At 44.6% G+C, this 22,694-nt stretch overlaps 1 protein-coding gene across 1 annotated transcript; it reads left to right on the top strand.

Annotated features, from left to right (window-relative positions):
* Window positions 1–304: 304 nt before the first annotated feature.
* On the top strand, window positions 305–2,839 carry LOC120655871. Its single transcript, XM_039933846.1, has 3 exons — window positions 305–701; window positions 1,448–1,674; window positions 2,081–2,839. The coding sequence occupies exons 1-3, from the start codon at window positions 434–436 to the stop codon at window positions 2,600–2,602; spliced, it is 1,017 nt and encodes a 338-aa protein (XP_039789780.1). The 5' UTR covers window positions 305–433; the 3' UTR covers window positions 2,603–2,839.
* Window positions 2,840–22,694: the final 19,855 nt, after the last annotated feature.

Below are 22,694 nucleotides of genomic sequence, written 5' to 3'. Positions count from 1 at the left end.
GGAAGAAGATGACCTAACGAGCAAGACCCACAAACCGGAGGTTGATGGATCTAAAAATTCTATCATTCTATCTCTCCAACCAAACGTGAAATGGAATCTCCATCCTTCCAACCAAATATTTTTTTTATAAAAACCGCTCCATCCCAACCAAATAAAAAATGGAACCATTTCATCCCTCCAACCAAACAACTCCAAAAAAAAAAAAGAATGGAACCACTCTTGCCCTTCAACCAACCAAACGCAATCTAAAAACCCTTGGATTCTAGTTGGAAGGGTGGATGCGTATAGAAAAGTTAATTACGACTTGACAGACGAAAATCACTCGATCCTGCTCCGTGGATGCGAAGGAGCCCACATCCCCCCACGGCCCCACCCTCCCTCTCTTCTTAGCAAACCGTTTTTTTTTTCCTCGGCGGCGGTTGCGGCGGCGGCGATGGAAGTGAACACGGAGGCCGAGCCGTTGAGGGACGGAGCCACCAGCCAGGACCACGATAGGGAGGAGGAGGGGGGGCATGACATCGGCGGCGAGGCCAAGAGGCTGCGCGAGGGCAACGACGACAAAGACGGCGAGAGCGGCCGCCATCAGGAGTACATGGATGAGGACGAGGTGGACTGGACCATGGGAATCAATATCCTCGACTCCTACCGCCAGGAGTGGATCAGCACGTATGGCAAAATGTGGGGCTCCTTCGAGGACGAGAGTGAGTAGATTCTTCTTATCGGTTTATTCGGTTCGGATGTGAACGCCCCTCCCGCATTCCGTATTTATTTGCCTCCCATTTATCTCCAAATCCTTCTTCACGGCACATAGCGGAGATGGTGGCCTAATTTTTTTTATGCTTATTAGCTGTTTTTTTTAAGATCGGGTTTTTACCCCACTCTCCTATGCAAACGGAAATAATTTGTCCGGGCTTAAAGCTCATTCGGTGCTTAAACCTAGACATACAAATTTTATTGACTGAATTTTGTCGGGCACAATTTTGACTGACTTTTTCTTTTCCCGGAAAGATGACTGAAATTTTGGTTTATGCTAGAATTTCTTGAACTTGATAGTATTGTGGTATCCTTGTATCCATCAGATTGAGGGGATGATTCCTAGGGTTATGAGATAAAATCCCTGGGTACTGGTTGAGGAAAGAGTTCCAGAGAATGCTTAACATTTTTCTATTAACGATGACATATACGTGAAATAACGATGTGCGTATTAGTACTGTTCATCTACATGGCCATTTAGCCCGTCTACACGCCATGTAAACGCTACGCAGTGGCCAGCAATGTCTGTTTAATCAGCCGTTTACTCTGTTTATTGACCATTTAATCTGTTTAAATGATCGTTTAGTCTGAATAAATAGCTAAATGGTACGCGATAGACTGTTTAACATTTACCGTTTATGCTAACACTGCGTATAAGAACCTTGCAATGAATAATATTTCTGCGTGCATGCAGCGGAGATTCCAGCCATGCAGCACACGGTTGGGCCGATCCTTCCAATCTCTGCTTGGCCAAGACACATGCTGCAAATCTTTTCGGTGAACGTGACAGAGATCAAGGGAGCCCTCCAGTGGCCGCTGAATGTCTATGGCCATGTTGCTGTGCGTGACTCGCTGGATAGAAAGCGCAATTATCTCTTCCGACGAAGTAGGGAGGACTGCCAGACCCTCGCTTCACCTGAGGCAAGTGTTTCACCTGTGGTGACAATGAGATTTTATTTCACATTTTCATAGTCGTTATGTTCAGCTTGTCCTCTTTTGAAAAAATATATAGTACTGCTGGGTGACTGGAGCCTCCAAACATGATTGATCCAATCTGCTGCTACTAAAAATTGAGGGAAACATGGTTCATCCTAGAAGCTTCCAGTTACTCTCTAATGTAGTTGTCTGCTTGTCTTTACACTCTATTTTGAAAAAAAAAATTACTCTGCTTCGTGCTAGATGATGTTCCATGTGATTGCTACGTCATGTTTGCTTTGCGTTTGCTGCCCTTCACACTGTAGCCCTTTCTAATCTTTTGCGTTTAAGATACATGGTACTAAGCATATATATAATTAACTGTGTTTGTACCTGCGATTCATATTTGAAGCTCACAGGCCCTAGTCGTGCTGTTGTCCTTATCGATCCCGTCTTTTTCGAGGTCGACCTGAAGGTCAAGAGCATTGGAACACCATTTGAGTGTGAGGACAAGGTATTGAGTTACCATTGCTTCTGTTACGACCACATTCCTCACATGAGCAACACCGGCTTTGCTCGAAGAGAGGTTGAATCGACCGAACATAGCACGATGGAGTTTTTTCTCGCGCATCTCTCACATGCAGTGGAGGCTACCATTGAAATCCATGTTGTTGAAGGATCGGCTGATTTCAAGGCCCGTTTCACTGCACGCACCACTGGGATAGATGAAGATGTCATACTGCTCGACTCTTTGGACAGGAAGGTGACAGTCGCCAGCGATGGTCTGGTTGCATTAGACCGGCGTGTCGTTTCAGTTAAGGAGGAAGGGGATGTGGACAACAGGTTTCTGTCTGTTTATGTGGAGGCCACAGAGGTTGGTGGCAGTGGCGGTACCTTTTTCAATCATGTGAACTTCATCCCAGAGTGGCATTGAAGAGCCAGTTGGTCCTTCAGCTTGAGTTCTGCAAGTTATCAGTGGTAGTCGCATGGTCAATGCTTCCGTGAACCTTTGCCATATCCTTAGCATTTGACATCTGTGGTCTGCTGAAGTCTTCAAGGTGATGACTTATTAATTAACTAGGCGTATAGCCCGCGCATTTGCACGGCTAGTATTGAAAATTCAAAAATTTACATGTTGGTGTATCCTTAAAGATTATACTATTTTTTACCATACATCACCCTATTTGTTATCATAAGTTATGTCTTATTGTTGGTTAAAACAATTCAAATATGATCTACCTATAATAACAATTTGATTTGTTGAGCTTTAATAATATTATGCATAAAATTATTCTTATTTTTTTTATTTTGATTAATTGTTGTTAGCTTTAGTTTTTATTAATAGTATATGTTTGTAACTGATATATAGCTAAATGGTATTTTATATTTAATTTTTCATAATGACATTGGTGGGTGATTTTTAATTAGGCACATGGGTATTTTAAGCTAACTTTTATCATAATGGCAGTGGTGGGTAATTTTTATTTTTCTATTTTTCTCCGATTAACGTGGGAATTTTTAGGTCTTGAGAGCGAACGTGGAGACTTCGTTTGTTGGCCAAATAATAAGATAATAGGTGGCCATGGCTTGCTACTAGGTAGTGAGATATCTGGCCTTTTACCTGCATGAATTGTGCTAGTCCCAACTGTTGTGTTGAATTATCTAAGCTAAGAACTATGATGATGACTATGTATGTGATTTATGCTGCTTGTTATGCAGTGTCAGTGAACCGGCTGATTGACACCTTATTGGCTTGCTGATTGAAATGTGCCCTGGGTGTTTACTGAACGCTGAGGAAACGTTTCACGTTCCAACCATATGCAGGGTGCAGGCTAGAATTTTATTTTCTAGGTCATACAGCTTATTGTGACTCAACTTTGCAATCTTGACCCTAGATCTGTCTGGGACTGTTAATGCATAGGTAGACATCTCCATCTGGTTTGCTTTGCATTTTTATTTTGAACAATTAATTCTAAATGCAGAATAAAAATATTGTTACCAGAAGTAAACTGTTATAAGATTGCTGACTCAGTGACTCGGAAAACAGAATGATTAGTGAACATGTTGGTTATTTGTGCCTATGAGCTTACCTGGTCTGTTCGTTTCTAAGAATAGTGAACAAGAGACTCTAGCTGCAGTTCGTGTCAACATGCTTGACTCCTGGTATTTGATTGTCCTGCTAACTATGTTCTTGATAATTTTTATATAATTGTGCTGGGCTTTGATTACTGAATATGTTACATCCAATCCAAAAGTTGAGAATCATTGGATGCTCCTAGACCCCCGCGTCGCTCTAGGTGGCGACTCGGGGGCGCCCCGTACCCGCCCCAAGCCACCTCCGGTGGCCCCCGGCAACCGGCCGGCGCCGGTGGCCTGTGGCCAAGCCGAAGTTGGCTCTGTCCACGTCGCCCTCACGTCTTCTCCTTCCTCTCCCGCCCCCTTCCTCCTCCCGGCCTCCAACTTCGCCGTTCCTCGCCACCGCCGGTCGCCGGGGCCGGATCCGGGTCTCCCAAGGTCGGATCAGGGCGCTCCTTCGCCGGCTCGGGAGGGCGCCGCCGCCGCCGACGGGGCCGGATCCGGCCTCCTTCTCCGTGGATCTGGGCCCCCCATGGCCGGTTCTGGGCGCTCCTTCGCCGCCGGTTCGGGGGGCGCGGCCGCCACCGCCGCCGGTTCGGGTGGGGCGGGCTACGTGCCGCCGAGCCCCATGGCCGGTTCCGGGCGCTCCTCCGCCGTCGGCTAGGGGAGGCGCCGCCGGCGGCTCAGGGAGGGGGGAGGCGCCGCCGCAACCGGTTCGGGTGGGGCACGCTGCGCGCCGCCGCCGGTTCGGGTGGGGCGGGCTGCGTACCGCCGCGCCTTAGATCTTGGCCATGCCGCCGCCACCTCGGGTGGCTTGGGGCCCATGGCCACGTCGCCGCCGCCGCCACCTCGGGTGGCCGGGGGCTCCTGGCCATGCCGCCCGTCGCTGCTGCCTCGTGTGGCTGGGGGCCCCTGGCCGTGCCGTTGTCGCCTCGTGTGGCCGCGCCACCGTTCGCCCTGGGTGGGTGCTCTCGTCGGGGCTCGTGGCCGGCCGCCGGCCGCCGGCCTCCGGCTTGGGGTGTTGGCCTGCTGCTGTCTTCGACTCTGGGTTGGGTTCGGGGTGAAGGCGAAAGCCTTGGTCCGCTTGCAGTCTAGTGACGGCGACGTCCGAGGACGTCGCTTACCTTGTTGAAGGCGTCACTCTTTCCCCTATGCCCTCCTCTTCGGCGAGCTTTCTAGGTGAAAACCTAGACCATTTTGGTCGGATGACGGCGGCGCCTCTTTGCGTCGCTCCCTCCCTAGAGGCATTGTCTTGGAAGCTCTTGCCGGTGGTGGTTGCCTGCTCTCTCCAGCGAGGATCCACTTCTGCGCCTGCCTTTGCTTAGTCTCCTCTACATTGCCAAGTTCGAATTGGTCGTTGATTGGCGGATGCTTTGCTGCCCCTCTTCTTAGGCGGATGCTTTGCCGCTGTGCTGTTCTGGCGGATGATTTGCCGCCGTTGTCGATGGTTGGAGTTCATTTCTGGCGGATGCTTTGCCGCCGTTGTTGGTTGGTCAAGTGGATGCTTTGCCACCATTTTGCGTCATAGACCTTCGTGTTTTTGGTGGTGTAGTTTTCTTTTGCAGGTTCAGTTATGTGGTTTTGGCTAGGTATTTGAGTCCGGGTCTGTCTCCTCCTCTATGGTTCTTGCTGTTCTTGTTTGTAGTTTTGGTCGTCCGCCACTTGCTTGGTGGTACTTTATATCCGCCTTAATAGTCTCTGTCTATTAAGATTTGTAATAGTCGTATTGTTTTCTTTTTAATGAAATAAGTGCTCCGGCGCGTTCGCGAAAAAAAAGAGAATCATTGGATATTGCAGCACATGGGGAATGATCTAATGATGGCATAGCCGACAATAAACCAATACACGCTTCGTCATGCTTGATGTGGTAGCACCACAGTGCTGCTTTTTTTTTTCTGCAGGTCATCAGTAAGCATTGATGCGAGGGGAGCTGATTCCTGAACACCACTTCACACAGGTACTTCCAGAGCCGCCAACACTTTTTGAAGCATATCCAGGACATGATCTTGTTCTGAAAATAAAAACGGACCGGGAATATCCAGGACATGATATTGTCCTTCATGTGTATAAGAAAAAACAAAACGGCCTCCTAGAAATGTCCAGACCGGCATAAGTAAGAATGGGGAACAGTGGAACTGTTATGTGGTTGCTAGGGGCCAGCGGCCGCTAGACCAGTTGGTCTGGCCGTGCGCTAGACACTCTGCCAATCAGAGTTCAACTCCTGTGGGGAGCAGATTTTTTGGTCGAAGGTGGCGCAGTTTATATGCGTGTTTATATGTGTGTTGTAAAAAGGTCCCGTCGTCAATCCTATCCAAAGTACAGTTGGGGTCCGACTTTTATGAAACTTTTTCCTTCTAATTTTTGCTTGAGTAGATCGATACATCTCCTCTCCTTGTAGAGAGATTTACTTGATTCCCAAACAAACCTTACTTGACCCCTAAACAAGCTATCCTTTTCCCAAATTAACCGTAACATTAACGAGCTATACCGCCAACCCAGGCCCAATAGGCCCATGACATACTCTAACAGGAACACACACTTGGCACTCACAGTCGCAGTACTACAGCCCTGACAGTTCAGAATCTTGCAGTGGAACCGGCCATCATATATACTGTTTTTTCACTTCGTTTTTGCTTGAAGCCCTAGGTTGCAGCATTCAGGTCACAGAAAAAAAAAAGTTGTAGCATTCAGGTCACATGACCAGTGATCGCGACTAAAATAAGCAATCGCACGCACACATAATAAGTCGCAGAATCGATGCACAATTGAACTCAACTCCTCTGTCCATCGTGGAGTATATATCCATATCGGCACGTGCAGCGGTACAGGTAGCAATCAGAGCTTGGAAACACATCCCGACATCCAAATCATGATCTCCCAGAAAAAGAGAACAAAAAAAAGAATCAATCTCACCCAAGACCGGGTACCAATGTACCATTACTGAACGCCCAGCACAGGCCACAATAACCGACAAGCAATCATATGAAGCTGTTCCTGCAAATAATCAATCCGATCCAGGTACAGGTTTCTCCAATCTGAGTAAGAGCGAGCTCAACAATAAAGCTTAGCTTACAGATCAAGATCTAGCTAGTACCACTAAGAGAAGCTAATATAAACAAACATAGCAGCACCAGTCAGTTGATTTCCAGCAGAGAGAAGCAAAGAAGCGATGCATCCAGCATCTAGTAAATCTGTGCATTGAACAAGGACTTTGCTCTTCAAAAGAAAAAGGATCAGACTTTAAGTCCAAAGGCTAGCTCAGCAACAAAGGTTCACCAGTGCTAACCTAATAAGTCCAAAGTCTAGCTGATCCCCTTACAAAAAACAAGAGGTAACCAAAATTGTTTCATGCAAAAGAGCAGAACCGCTGCAGCGCTCACCGGCGCAATATCAAACGTAACCATCTAAGGGTCCAGTGCTAGAGCACCGTTAGACGACTCCACATTTCTATAATGCGTGGCAAATTGTGAGGACAGGCTGGATCAGTTCTTGATGAATTTCCATAGACCCACTTCCAGTATCACAGTCAGCTCTGTACCAATAGTCTCAAGAATGAAATAATAGATTGGACCAAATCTTGGTGCCTCACAGAAAATAATGATCAATTGTGTTAGGACATTCCTTTGCTTGTTCATCAGCGGGGTGCCTAATGCCACTGTAGCATCATAGTTAAGCAAGACATGGTACGCATGATTCAGGCTGTGCTTTCCCTCTGAGGAATATTGTGACAGACCCGCCGAGTTAGAACGCTTAATTAAGCATAACCGCCATCATCTGAATGCATCAGGCGCATTAGCTTAATTAAGTGTAACTTGACAGGCTGCTTTCAACCCACAGGCCGACCGAAACACACCAGAAGTCTCGCACAAGGGCGAGCGCAGAAGGTACCAGCATGATACAATCTTACAAAGATAGCAATTTGTAATAAGGCTTTTACAAAACAGTTTAAAATTTAAACTTTAAAAATGAAAAGATAGCAGTGGAAAAGAATCTAACTTACAGAGCATTTTTACTAGAGAATAACTAAAATAAACTAAATAAATCGAAGACTACCGATACGTGAAGACGAGGCGCCACATCGAGCCCACCGATATGACACCTAGTTAGCTCCTAAACCTGAAATAGGGTAAAACAACAAACCCTGAGCAACTAATACTCAGCAAGGCTTACCCGACCTGGGGTATACATAGCCCCTATCTAGACATGCACGGCTTTCTGGCTGGTAGATGTTTTGCAGAAAAGCATCTAGGGTTGAATTCTTACTTTCAATGTTTTAGCCACAAGTTCTATATAGAAAGACTCTCATCTACTGTTGGCATATCTACACAATCATGTTGGAGCATTACGATAATGATTCAAAATAGTTCCATCATTTATCACTAACATATCTAATTCATTTCTACGAGGTGACAAAGAGATCAAGGCCCTCATAACCGCGAGACACGGCGAATCGATCCGATTTAACCTTGCAAGGTGGACCTAACCAACACGGCACGTATAAGCCTCGTCGGACCACACGAACCAACCCTTCCCCTCCCCGCCTCGAACTACAGGACCGCCCCACCATCATATGGTCAGCCGAGCTCAACGTGAGACCACCAAAAGTAAACATGCATCCCCATTTCTCCGCGACTACTCGACTACCCCAGGAGGTGAGTTGAAGTCCTGTACTTTCGAAGCAAGGCAGTACTAGGCTTACCGGTTTCAACTACCTCCTACTCCCGGCATGCGGTTAGTACAATTCAATCCCCGATCAGCACTGCCACAACGACCGGTCCTTAATCGACACAGACGGGACTAAGACACCCAGGAACCCTGTCCAGATGCCATACCTATGTCTCCTCATTATTTCCCGTCCGGTCTAAATTCTCCATTTATTCAATATCAAACTCACAACTCAAGTACTGGAATATGCATACATCTTATATCTCGCGAGTAACCGGAAATTACTCGACTTCTAAACATCCTATATCTCGCGAGTGCAGGAGACCACTCGTCTTCTACCGGAAACATTAAGCATAGCATTTCTATCGTCCTATACGTACTAGTATATCTCAGGGAATCCTAGGGATCATGCAACTAGGGTTCCAAACAATTCCTGAACTTAATGCACAAGTATTAAAATATATATAGGTGTCATAACTTAAAATAATAGGATGTGCACCGGGGCTTGCCTTGAGTCTGCGGCTCAGTGCTAGGGTGAGATGGACCTTGGACTTGCTCCCCACGATCCTCCTGCTGCGGGGCTTGCCCCTGCTGCTCCTGTGGCTCCGCAACCACCTCGTATACGACTCCTTCAGCGGCGGCGTCTATACGTGTGCATATGACATGAGAATGTATGCAATATAATTTGAAACTTTGAAATAAACCTTAACCGATTACAAATACTACTAACCACACAACCCGACGTCCATAACTCTGCAAAACCGGAATATCCGGATTTAAATCCGGAATATCCGGATTCCCAAATCCGGAGTTTCCGGGGCTATACCCGGAGTTTAGCCCGGAGTATCCGGGCTTATACCTGGAATCTCCGGACCCGACAGCATTTTTCGCCCCAAAAACTGAAATCGTGATTTCTAGCAAAACCAATCCACAAAAATCGAATCCCACATAGACCCTAGTAGATTGATCCTTAAGAAGATGATTGACCGGAGGAAATCAATTCAAACCCCCTAGAACACGGGATTTGCCGAACCCTAGCTTATTTACCTTGGGGGTGAGCTCTTCCTTGCACCAAGGGCTCGAATCCAAGCCGTCCAGGGATGGAGCACGCGGGATAGATGATCCACCACCCAAGTGAAGCTCCCGTGGCCTTGGATCAAGGGTAGAGGGAGGGTTTTGAACCCCTAGGGTTTGGGGGTGAGAGAGAGCACGGGAGAGAGTGAGAGAACACGAGAGAGAGTGAGGGAGAGCACGGGAGAGAGTGAATAAGGTTTTATAACGTTTGAGAACAGCAAAAGGACCAAAACATGAGATATAAAGTTCCAGGTCCGGAGTATCCGGAAGAATATCCAGAGTATCCAGGTAAATCCGTAATTTCCGGTTTCATACCCGGAGTATCCGGGTTTTCCCAGGCTCCAGAAAATTGGACTGAACTTGAGTCTATTTTGGTGACTCAATTTGTACCCGAAGGATTTGGTCTCTAATTAACTAGTTAAGCCCGTGATTAATCTTGATTATAGGTGATTAACACCTGGGGTGTTACAATCCTACCCCCTTAAAGAAATCTCGTCCCAAGATTTAAAGGGAAAGGAAAGGCCAAAAATGGACTTCTAAGAACCGTACATGGCCATGAAATCTTACATACTTGCTTAAGCTCCATGCTAGATATTCCAATTGAGGTCAAGAAAATAGTGGGAAAAAGAAGGACTCGAGGAATTTCCGACTTGGGTTGGAACAGAAATCCTTACTTATACATCATGAGTTTCAAGGAGCTCCTGAAATCCCTGAAGAAAGGGCATCAAGGCAAGTTTGTATTCAAGAGCATTCTTGCTCAACTTTATTTATTAATTAAGTTACATGATGCAAAAATTACATGATGCAAAAATGCACATGTTGCTATGCAGATTAATAGATTACGATCCCCAGAAATTCAAACATCAAACAACCCGTTAGCATACTCTCCGAGAGCCTATCCCCTTAAAGAACAAACGCAGAAGAAATAAATTCCAAATATTGCACAAAAAGGAATGATGGTGTAGTTTCATCCACACGTACTTAAGCACCGGCGCGCTCCCAGGAGCACAATCGCGTGGCGGCCGCACACGCGAGGCCCTAGGTCCCGTCGCGTCGCTATGGTTCGTGGGACAAATCTCCACTATATAAGAACCAAATAACATGATTGAATACAAAGAGATTAAAGAGGCAAGCAGCCAGAAAATACGTTCAAAGGCATGAATCCATATGGTCCGTTAAACTACCACCAAAGTTTCCCTAACCTTGTATGACCCAATGCAATGTGATGTGATGCAATAATGTGGTTGCTATGCAACAAACATGCGACCTTATTCATGTATGACGACTATAATCACACATGATGACGACAATGAATGCAATCAAGTTTTTAATTTATTTATATTTATTTGAGCAAGAATGCAAACGGTCCACATAAGATATAGGAATCAAGGTTCGTAACAATTAAACAATATCAATGCTAGAAGAACAACCAGATGTTCTTAGTCATCAAGGATGACCGGGATGAATTATCTTGGCGCATTTGAAGGTATTGCCCAACGATGAGGATATACGGTTTCAAATTACCGTTGACCAAGAGTAGGAAACATTATCGTCCGGATAAAAGGAAATGGTCATTGAGCCACTAATGAGTTATCGATAACTGGTTACGAATTGGAGGTCAGACTAAGATAGTCAACCAAGGATATCGCCTAAAGATCACATCCTTATTTCGACCCTCAAGGATAATAGCAATCGACCAAAAGACTTCATCCTCAGAGACAAGAAACACAGACCAATACCAAACTCGTATCTTTGAATTTTAGTTGTTTAAACGCGAAGATAGGTTTTGCTCAATTACAGCGCACTAATCTTCCTATTTTTCTAACCACATTAGGTTCGACATCATCAAAAGTGAAACGTGCACAACGCACAGAAACTCGTGCGGAAATACTAATAAATATCCAAAACAAAATAACATGTATGATATGATGCACGCATGACCTATACGTTCTCACAAAAAATAAATTTTGGCCAATCAATCCATGGCAATATACGAAGACTATTCGGTGGCACAATACGTACTCTCACTATATATACTAGCAGTCTACTATGAACTTTCCCTACGTAAGCGGGGTTAGTGTACCTGCAGAAAAATCACAATATATACATCTATTCATATCTACTACATGGCTAGAAGTTAGTTGATATTATATATATAGCCACCTGACATATCCTATGCTATATAGGGCTTACGATCTAATCTCTCCTAATCTCTTAATCGCAAATCAATGTAGATTTCTGAAATTCATTTTTAGTCTTGAAAACACCAAAATAATATTGCTGGTACCCCCTGGTGCATTTCAGCTCTGATACCAGCTGTGACAGACCCGCCGAGTTAGAACGCTTAATTAAGCGTAACCGCCATCATCTGAATGCATCAGGCGCATTAGCTTAATTAAGTGTAACTTGACAGGCTGCTTTCAACCCACAGGCCGACCGAAACACACCAGAAGTCTCGCACGAAGGCGAGCGCAGAAGGTACCAGCATGATACAATCTTACAAAAATAGCAATTTGTAATAAGGCTTTTACAAAACAGTTTAAAATTTAAACTTTAAAAATGAAAAGATAGCAGTGGAAAAGAATCTAACTTACAGAGCATTTTTACTAGAGAATAACTAAAATAAACTAAATAAATCGAAGACTACCGATACGTGAAGACGAGGCGCCACATCGAGCCCACCGATATGACACCTAGTTAGCTCCTAAACCTGAAATAGGGTAAAACAACAAACCCTGAGCAACTAATACTCAGCAAGGCTTACCCGACCTGGGGTATACATAGCCCCTATCTAGACATGCACGGCTTTCTGGCTGGTAGATGTTTTGCAGAAAAGCATCTAGGGTTGAATTCTTACTTTCAATGTTTTAGCCACAAGTTCTATATAGAAAGACTCTCATCTACTGTTGGCATATCTACACAATCATGTTGGAGCATTACGATAATGATTCAAAATAGTTCCATCATTTATCACTAACATATCTAATTCATTTCTACGAGGTGACAAAGAGATCAAGGCCCTCATAACCGCGAGACACGGCGAATCGATCCGATTTAACCTTGCAAGGTGGACCTAACCAACACGGCACGTATAAGCCTCGTCGGACCACATGCACCAACCCTTCCCCTCCCCGCCTCGAACTACAGGACCGCCCCACCATCATATGGTCAGCCGAGCTCAACGTGAGACCACCAAAAGTAAACATGCATCCCCATTTCTCCGCGACTACTCGACTACCCCAGGAGGTGAGTTGAAGTCCTGTACTTTCGAAGCAAGGCAGTACTAGGCTTACCGGTTTCGACTACCTCCTACTCCCGGCATGCGGTTAGTACAATTCAATCCCCGATCAGCACTGCTACAACGACCGGTCCTTAAGCGACACAGACGGGACTAAGACACCCAGGAACCCTGTCCTGCTGCCATACCTATGTCTCCTCATTATTTCCCGTCCGGTCTAAATTCTCCATTTATTCTATATCAAACTCACAACTCAAGTACTGGAATATGCATACATCTTATATCTCGCGAGTAACCGAAAATTACTCGACTTCTAAACATCCTATATCTCGCGAGTGCAGGAGACCACTCGTCTTCTACCGGAAACATTAAGCATAGCACTTCTATCGTCCTATACGTACTAGTATATCTTAGGGAATCCTAGGGATCATGCAACTAGGGTTCCAAACAATTCCTGAAATTAATGCACAAGTATTAAAAATATATATAGGTGCCATAACTTAAAATAATAGGATGTGCACCGGGGCTTGCCTTGAGTCTGCGGCTCAGTGCTAGGGTGAGATGGGCCTTGGACTTGCTCCCCACGATCCTCCTGCTGCGGGGCTTGCCCCTACTGCTCCTGTGGCTCCGCAACCACCTCGTATACGACTCCTTCAGCGGCGGCGTCTATACGTGTGCATATGACATGAGAATGTATGCAATATAATTTGAAACTTTGAAATAAACCTTAACCGATTACAAATACTACCAACCACACAACCCGACGTCCATAACTCTGCAAAACCGGAATATCCGGATTTAAATCCGGAATATCCGGATTCCCAAATCCGGAGTTTCGCCCGGAATGTCAAAAACCCGGAGTATCCGGGCTTATACCCGGAATCTCCGGACCCGACAGCATTTTTCGCCCCAAAAACTGAAATCGTGATTTCTAGCAAAACCAATCCACAAAAATCGAATCCCACATAGACCCTAGTAGATTGATCCTTAAGAAGATGATTGACCGGAGGAAATCAATTCAAACCCCCTAGAACACGGGATTTGCCGAACCCTAGCTTATTTACCTTGGGGTGAGCTCTTCCTTGCACCAAGGGCTCGAATCCAAGCCGTCCAGGGATGGAGCACGCGGGATAGATGATCCACCACCCAAGTGAAGCTCCCGTGGCCTTGGATCAAGGGTAGAGGGAGGGTTTTGAACCCCTAGGGTTTGGGGGTGAGAGAGAGCACGGGAGAGAGTGAGAGAACACGGGAGAGAGTGAGAGAGAGCACGGGAGAGAGTGAATAAAGTTTTATAACGTTTGGGAACAGCAAAAGGACCAAAACATGAGATATAAAGTTCCAGGTCCGGAGTATCCGGAAGAATATCCGGAGTATCCGGGTAAATCCGGAATTTCCGGTTTCATACCCGGAGTATCCGGGTTTTCCCAGGCTCCAGAAAATTGGACTGAACTTGAGTCGATTTTGGTGACTCGATTTGTACCCGAAGGATTTGGTCTCTAATTAACTAGTTAAGCCCATGATTAATCTTGATTATAGGTGATTAACACCTGAGGTGTTACAATCCTACCCCCTTAAAGAAATCTCGTCCCGAGATTTAAAGGGAAAGGAAAGGCCGAAAATGGACTTCTAAGAACCGTACATGGCCATGAAATCTTACATACTTGCTTAAGCTCCATGCTAGATATTCCAATTGAGGTCAAGAAAATAGTGGGAAAAAGAAGGACTCGAGGAATTTCCGACTTGGGTTGGAACAGAAATCCTTACTTATACATCATGAGTTTCAAGGAGCTCATGAAATCCCTGAAGAAAGGGCATCAAGGCAAGTTTGTATTCAAGAGCGTTCTTGCTCAACTTTATTTATTAATTAAGTTACATGATGCAAAAATTACATGATGCAAAAATGCACATGTTGCTATGCAGATTAATAGATTACGATCCCCAGAAATTCAAACATCAAACAACCCGTTAGCATACTCTCCGAGAGCCTATCCCCATAAAGAACAAATGCAGAAGAAATAAATTCCAAATATTGCACAAAAAGGAATGATGGTGTAGTTTCATCCACACGTACTTAAGCACCGGCGCGCTCCCAGGAGCACAATCGCGTGGCGGCCGGGAGGCCCTAGGTCCCGTCGCGGCGCCATGGTTCGTGGGACAAATCTCCACTATATAAGAACCAAATAACACGATTGAATACAAAGAGATTAAAGAGGCAAGCAGCCAGAAAATACGTTCAAAGGCATTAATCCATATGGTCCGTTAAACTACCACCAAAGTTTCCCTAACCTTGTATGACCCAATGCAATGTGATGTGATGCAATAATGTGGTTTCTATGCAACAAACATGCGACCTTATTCATGTATGATGACTATAATCACACATGATGACGACAATGAATGCAATCATGTTTTTAATTTATTTATATTTATTTGAGCAAGAATGCAAACGGTCCACATAAGATATAGGAATCAAGGTGAGTAACAATTAAACAATATCAATGCTAGAAGAACAACCAGATGTTCTTAGTCATCAAGGATGACCGGGATGAATTATCTTGGCGCATTTGAAGGTATTGCCCAACGATGAGGATATACGGTTTCAAATTACCGTTGACCAAGAGTAGGAAACATTATCGTCCAGATAAAAGGAAATGGTCATTGAGCCACTAATGAGTTATCGATAACTGGTTACGAATTGGAGGTCAGACTAAGATAGTCAACCAAGGATATCGCCTAAAGATCACATCCTTATTTCGACCCGCAAGGATAATAGCAATCGACCAAAAGACTTCATCCTCAGAGACAAGAAACACAGACCAATACCAAACTCGTATCTTTGAATTTTAGTTGTTTAAACGTGAAGATAGGTTTTGCTCAATTACAGCGCACTAATCTTCCTATTTTTCTCACCACATTAGGTTCGACATCATCAAAAGTGAAACGTGCACAACGCACAGAAACTCGTGAGGAAATACTAATAAATATCCAAAACAAAATAACATGTATGATATGATGCACGCATGACCTATACGTTCTCACAAAAAATAAATTTTGGCCAATCAATCCATGGCAATATACGAAGACTATTCGGTGGCACAATACGTACTCTCACTATATATACTAGCAGTCTACTATGAACTTTCCCTACGTAAGCGGGGTTAGTGTACCTGCAGAAAAATCACAATATATACATCTATTCATATCTACTACATGGCTAGAAGTTAGTTGATATTATATATATAGCCACCTGACATATCCTATGCTATATAGGGCTTACAATCTAATCTCTCCTAATCCCTTAATCACAAATCAATGTAGATTTCTGAAATTCATTTTTAATCTTGAAAACACAAAAATAATATTGCTGGTACCCCCTGGTGCATTTCAGCTCTGATACCAGCTGTGACAGACCCGCCGAGTTAGAACGCTTAATTAAGCGTAACCGCCATCATCTGAATGCATCAGGCGCATTAGCTTAATTAAGTGTAACTTGACAGGCTGCTTTCAACCCACAGGCCGACCGAAACACACCAGAAGTCTCGCACGAAGGCGAGCGCAGAAGGTACCAGCATGATACAATCTTACAAAAATAGCAATTTGTAATAAGGCTTTTACAAAACAGTTTAAAATTTAAACTTTAAAAATGAAAAGATAGCAGTGGAAAAGAATCTAATTTACAGAGCATTTTTACTAGAGAATAACTAAAATAAACTAAATAAATCGAAGACTACCGATACGTGAAGACGAGGCGCCACATCGAGCCCACCGATATGACACCTAGTTAGCTCCTAAACCTGAAATAGGGTAAAACAACAAACCCTGAGCAACTAATACTCAGCAAGGCTTACCCGACCTGGGGTATACATAGCCCCTATCTAGACATGCACGGCTTTCTGGCTAGTAGATGTTTTGCAAAAAAGCATCTAGGGTTGAATTCTTACTTTCAATGTTTTAGCCACAAGTTCTATATAGAAAGACTCTCATCTACTGTTGGCATATCTACACAATCATGTTGGAGCATTACGATAATGATTCAAAATAGTTCCATCATTTATCACTAACATATCTAATTCATTTCTACGAGGTGACAAAGAGATCAAGGCCCTCATAACCGCGAGACACGGCGAATCGATCCGATTTAACCTTGCAAGGTGGACCTAACCAACACGGCACGTATAAGCCTCGCCGGACCACATGCACCAACCCTTCCCCTCCCCGCCTCGAACTACAGGACCGCCCCACCATCATATGGTCAGCCGAGCTCAACGTGAGACCACCAAAAGTAAACATGCATCCCCATTTCTCCGCGACTACTCGACTACCCCAGGAGGTGAGTTGAAGTCCTGTACTTTCGAAGCAAGGCAGTACTAGGCTTACCGGTTTCGACTACCTCCTACTCCCGGCATGCGGTTAGTACAATTCAATCCCCGATCAGCACTGCCACAACGATAGTTCCTTAAGCGACACAGACGGGACTAAGACACCCAGGAACCCTGTCCTGCTGCCATACCTATGTCTCCTCATTATTTCCCGTCCGGTCTAAATTCTCCATTTATTCTATATCAAACTCACAACTCAAGTACTGGAATATGCATACATCTTATATCTCGCGAGTAACCGGAAATTACTCGACTTCTAAACATCCTATATCTCGCGAGTGCAGGAGACCACTCGTCTTTTACCGGAAACATTAAGCATAGCACTTCTATCGTCCTATACGTACTAGTATATCTCAGGGAATCCTAGGGATCATGCAACTAGGGTTCCAAACAATTCCTGAACTTAATGCACAAGTATTAAAAATATATATAGGTGCCATAACTTAAAATAATAGGATGTGCACCGGGGCTTGCCTTGAATCTGCGGCTCAGTGCTAGGGTGAGATGGGCCTTGGACTTGCTCCCCACGATCCTCCTGCTGCGGGGCTTGCCCCTGCTGCTCCTGTGGCTCCGCAACCACCTCGTATACGACTCCTTCAGCGGCGGCGTCTATACGTGTGCATATGACATGAGAATGTATGCAATATAATTTGAAACTTTGAAATAAACCTTAACCGATTACAAATACTACTAACCACACAACCCGACGTCCATAACTCTGCAAAACCGGAATATCCGGATTTAAGTCCAGAATATCCGGATTCCCAAATCCGGAGTTTCCGGGGCTATACCCGGAGTTTCGCCCGAAATGTCAAAAACCCGGAGTATCTGGGCTTATACCCGGAATCTCCGGATCCGACAGCATTTTTCGCCCCAAAAACTGAAATCGTGATTTCTAGCAAAACCAATCCACAAAAATCGAATCCCACATAGACCCTAGTAGATTGATCCTTAAGAAGATGATTGACCGGAGGAAATCAATTCAAACCCCCTAGAACACGGGATTTGCAGAACCCTAGCTTATTTACCTTGGGGTGAGCTCTTCCTTGCACCAAGGGCTCGAATCCAAGCCGTCCAGGGATGGAGCACGCGGGATAGATGATCCACCACCCAAGTGAAGCTCCTGTGGCCTTGGATCAAGGGAAGAGGGAGGATTTTGAACCCCTAGGGTTTGGGGGTGAGAGAGAGCACGGGAGAGAGTGAGAGAACACGGGAGAGAGTGAGAGAGAGCACGGGAGAGAGTGAATAAGGTTGTATAATGTTTGGGAACAGCAAAAGGACCAAAACATGAGATATAAAGTTCCAGGTCCGGAGTATCCGGAAGAATATCCGGAGTATCCAGGTAAATCCGGAATTTCCGGTTTCATACCCGGAGTATCCGGGTTTTCCCAGGCTCCAGAAAATTGGACTGAACTTGAGTCGATTTTGGTGATTCGATTTGTACCCGAAGGATTTGGTCTCTAATTAACTAGTTAAGCCCGTGATTAATCTTGATTATAGGTGATTAACACCTGGGGTGTTACAATCCTACCCCCTTAAAGAAATCTTGTCCCGAGATTTAAAGGGAAAGGAAAGGCCGAAAATGGACTTCTAAGAACCGTACATGGCCATGAAATCTTACATACTTGCTTAAGCTCCATGCTAGATATTCCAATTGAGGTCAAGAAAACAGTGGGAAAAAGAAGGACTCGAGGAATTTCCGACTTGGGTTGGAACAGAAATCCTTACTTATACATCATGAGTTTCAAGGAGCTCCTGAAATCCCTGAAGAAAGGGCATCAAGGCAAGTTTGTATTCAAGAGCATTCTTGCTCAACTTTATTTATTAATTAAGTTACATGATGCAAAAATTACATGATGCAAAAATGCACATGTTGCTATGCAGATTAATAGATTACGATCCCCAGAAATTCAAACATCAAACAACCCGTTAGCATACTCTCCGAGAGCCTACCCCCTTAAAGAACAAACACAGAAGAAATAAATTCCAAATATTGCACAAAAAGGAATGATGGTGTAGTTTCATCCACACGTACTTAAGCACCGGCGCGCTCACAGGAGCACAATCACGTGGCGGCCGCACACGTGAGGCCCTAGGTATAAGGAACTACACCTAAGATACACCAACTCACTGTAGAGTCAGTTAGTTTTTTTTTTCAATTTCTAGCTACTTAGTGTATAAGGTCTTTTCGACGGCAGAGCCGCTTTCTCGCTTCCGGGTGGCAGAGCCTACCAACAGATGAAGCTGGCTTCCGGTACGCAGAGCCTTCCTATGATGAAGTCCAGAATCTTTCTGATCCCGGGTGGCAGAGCCAGCTCACGATAGATCACAACTTATACACTAAGTATTTAGAAACTAGAAGACTAACACTTACAAAACACTTATTTTATTAGAACACAATAGTATTATACAAGAGTACACAACACACTCTCTTTATGGCTATCCTAGCACTCACCCTTCTCATCTACCATGCTCTTAGATAGATGGCATGGTAAGGAGGGGTCCTCTATTTATAGGCCAAGGAGGATCATAGGGTGGTGACATGTGTCCCCCCTTCTAGAGAATTCCTAAATATTACAATGTTTTTTAATTTATTTATTACTATTCTAGAGTACTCCATGAAAATATCTTCTTATTGCCTTGTGGAGAATACTCTAGAAGGCTGTCTTGCAATTTTTCAACATTTAACATGTTTGATAATTATCGGGGAACATTGTAGACTAAAACAATAGTTTATTTGTACTTCTAGAATTAATTTGATTACCATATATTTGCACTCCATAATATCCATTGGCACATAAAAAGATACTTCTTCTAGTGTTTCTTGATGCAAAATCATCTAGATAGTATTGAGATCAATAGTGTCCAATATAGTCTTCTCAATGTTGCACATTGCAAAGCCATTTAATCTTTGTTCAACAACTTTAGTTTTGAGAAACCTTTTTAAGCTGAAGCTACAGTCACAGGTACAGTTAAGAGGATTCGATAAGCAACCAAAATATTTAGATAACAATATGCAGCCATAACAAACTTCATAATCTCAAGCACTGACATCAAAGAATCTGGCAAAGTTACTTGCAGCACATTTAATGCTTAGCTCTTGGCCTCTTAGACTGCAATCACATAGACCAGCTGGTCAATAGCCATATTGTACATACATAATATATACCTAAACTTGGGCCCCCTTATGGCTTGGGCCCTCGACCGTCGCACATGGTGGCCTACCCCTAGGGCCGACACTGAGTGGAAGTGTATACTATTGTGTATTTCTCCTATATCCCATAAACTATCTTTTCTATGTAGTCAAGAGTTTGCTGAGCATTTATGAAGATCTAGGCATATTAGTTGAACATTTATTAAAACATCCTACAGATTGAGCATGCAGTTACATATATAATCATTCAAGTAACTCTATAAGAAATCTGTTTTGGAATTGGGATCATATATGCATATAATTTTGTGGGGCTGCTGTAAGGATCACCGGGGTGTCCGACCCTAGAGGGGGAGGGGGTGAATAGGGTCGCTAATCGCTTTTTACCCTAGGGCTCAATCTAATTGCATAAGATAAACCTAACACGTCCTACACATGCTAGTTATGACTAAGGTTTATCTATGCTACTCTCTACTTACCCCTAAAAACTTGCAACCTATAGCCAATCCTAATCAAACTAACTAGGAAAGTAAAGGCATGCAAGATAGAGTAAATGCGGAAACGTAATACGGTAAGTAAAGAGATAAGTGCAAGAGGGATGCAAACTCCCGAGTAGACACGGTCATGTAACGTGGTTCGGCACAAACGCCTACGTCCACGGGACACCGAGACTCTTCCGATCACCGTCTTGCACTACGCCACCAATGGCGATGCCGGCAAGCAAAGGCAAGTGCCCACAAGACACCGAGTCTCGTGCACCGCCACCGTCTCTCTCGGTCACCCGGCCGAAATCCACTACGGAGCTTCTCCACCAAGGAAGGGGCCTCCTCTTCCCCCGCACAAAGTGTCGTTGCCACTCCACACCAAGACAGAGGGTCACACGACGGATCACAAGTTGCTTGCCGCAGCAAGACTTCTCTCAAGGGAGCTCTCGCAAGAACTAATCCCTATTACAAGCACTAAGCACTCTCACAAATGTGCTTAAGCCTATATGATGTACAATGAAGCTCTATGGTGGTTGGAGATGTTCTTGGGTGTGTGTGGGATGTCCAGCAAGTCCAGCAAGCTTCAAATGGCCGGGGTGAGGCGTATATATAGGCCACCAAGTCTTGTAGCCGTTGCCCCAACGGTTAGCTGAAAATCTGCGTACCACCGGAAGAACCAATGCCTCTTGGCGGGGTAGCGTCGGTTCATCCGGTCACTCATAACCCGAAGTAGCCGTTGGACTCCTGACGGCTGACGCAGAGACCACCGGTTGAACCGATGCAATGCACCGATGCCTCACCGGTTCAACCGGTGCTGAAGGATCTTTTTCTGACAGCTGACGTCATTACACCGATGGTATGCACCGATGCCCCGTTGGTTGAACCGGTGCTGAAGAAACTTCTTCTGGGCTCTTGACATCGTCTCTGGAACATAGGACGACCAATGCACCGATGCCCTTTCTTGGACCGTCGGTTCAACCGGTGCCTATAGGCTGACTTGGCTTCGTTTCCCTCCTGCACCAAACATCATAGCGTCGGTTCTTCCGACAAGCGTCAGATGCACCGATGCCCCTGGCGTCGGTTCTTCTGGTGCTCCTAAACGAAGAGCTTTCAGGGGCGGCCCTTCGGGTCAAGCTACGCCTATCTTCTCTCTCTTTGTCATCACTTGAACCTAAAAGCTTGAGAATGATAATCTTAACAATCATATTAGTCCAAATGTTGTGTTGTCATTCGATCACCAAAATCACTCGAAATGGCATAAATGGTGCCATGTTCGTTACAGCTGCACTGCACAGTTCAAACTTCAAAGCCCACATGTTCATGTATAATGGCAAATTGTTTGGCTTATAGAAATATACAGCACAACAATAAAGTGACTCTATGGTCCCAATAAATGTTCCTTTGAATAAGCTGCAGGATCTGTCAGGTGCTTTTGGTTGCCAAATAGGCTCTATGCCTTTTACTTATTTGGGGTTGCCAATGGGGACCACAAAACCCAGGATGGAGGACTTAACTCCACTTATGGACAGAGTGGAGAGGAGATTATCTTCTTGTTCAAAATTCCTTTCTTATTCAGGATGGCTGCAGATGGTAAACTCAACCATTTCACCAATTACTACTTATGCAATGTATGCAATGTGCTCTGTCAAGCTGCCAGTTGGAGTAATAGAAAACATTGATTGAGCTCGCAAGCAGTGCCTTTGGAGAGGGAATGATGAAAGGAAAAGAGATGGTAATCTTGCAGCCTTAGTGCAGAAACCTAAATCCAAGGGTGGATTGGGTGTTATCAATCTCAGGTTGCAAAATGATGCCCTCCTAATGAAACATTTGCATAAATTCTACAATAAAGAAAATATTCCCTAGGTTAAACTAGTCTGGTTCAAATACTACTCCGTGAAGGTACCTCATGCTTCTCGTGAAGTTGGATCTTTCTGGTGGAAAGATGCCCTTAGACTGAA

Source organism: Panicum virgatum, chromosome 1N (genome assembly GCF_016808335.1).
Source record: "Panicum virgatum strain AP13 chromosome 1N, P.virgatum_v5, whole genome shotgun sequence".
Lineage (NCBI taxonomy): Eukaryota > Viridiplantae > Streptophyta > Magnoliopsida > Poales > Poaceae > Panicum > Panicum virgatum.
The sequence above is the reverse complement of the archived record's forward strand: the minus strand, read 5'-3'. Positions and strand labels throughout refer to the sequence as shown.

Bases quoted from the DNA above. Each gene is read 5' to 3' on its own strand.
- LOC120655871 (XM_039933846.1), top strand. From the start codon at position 434: ATGGAAGTGAACACGGAGGCCGAGCCGTTGAGGGACGGAGCCACCAGC. The intron at 702-1,447 runs GTGAGTAGATTC...GCGTGCATGCAG, and splicing joins GGGCTCCTTCGAGGACGAGA to CGGAGATTCCAGCCATGCAG. The intron at 1,675-2,080 runs GCAAGTGTTTCA...TCATATTTGAAG, and splicing joins AGACCCTCGCTTCACCTGAG to CTCACAGGCCCTAGTCGTGC.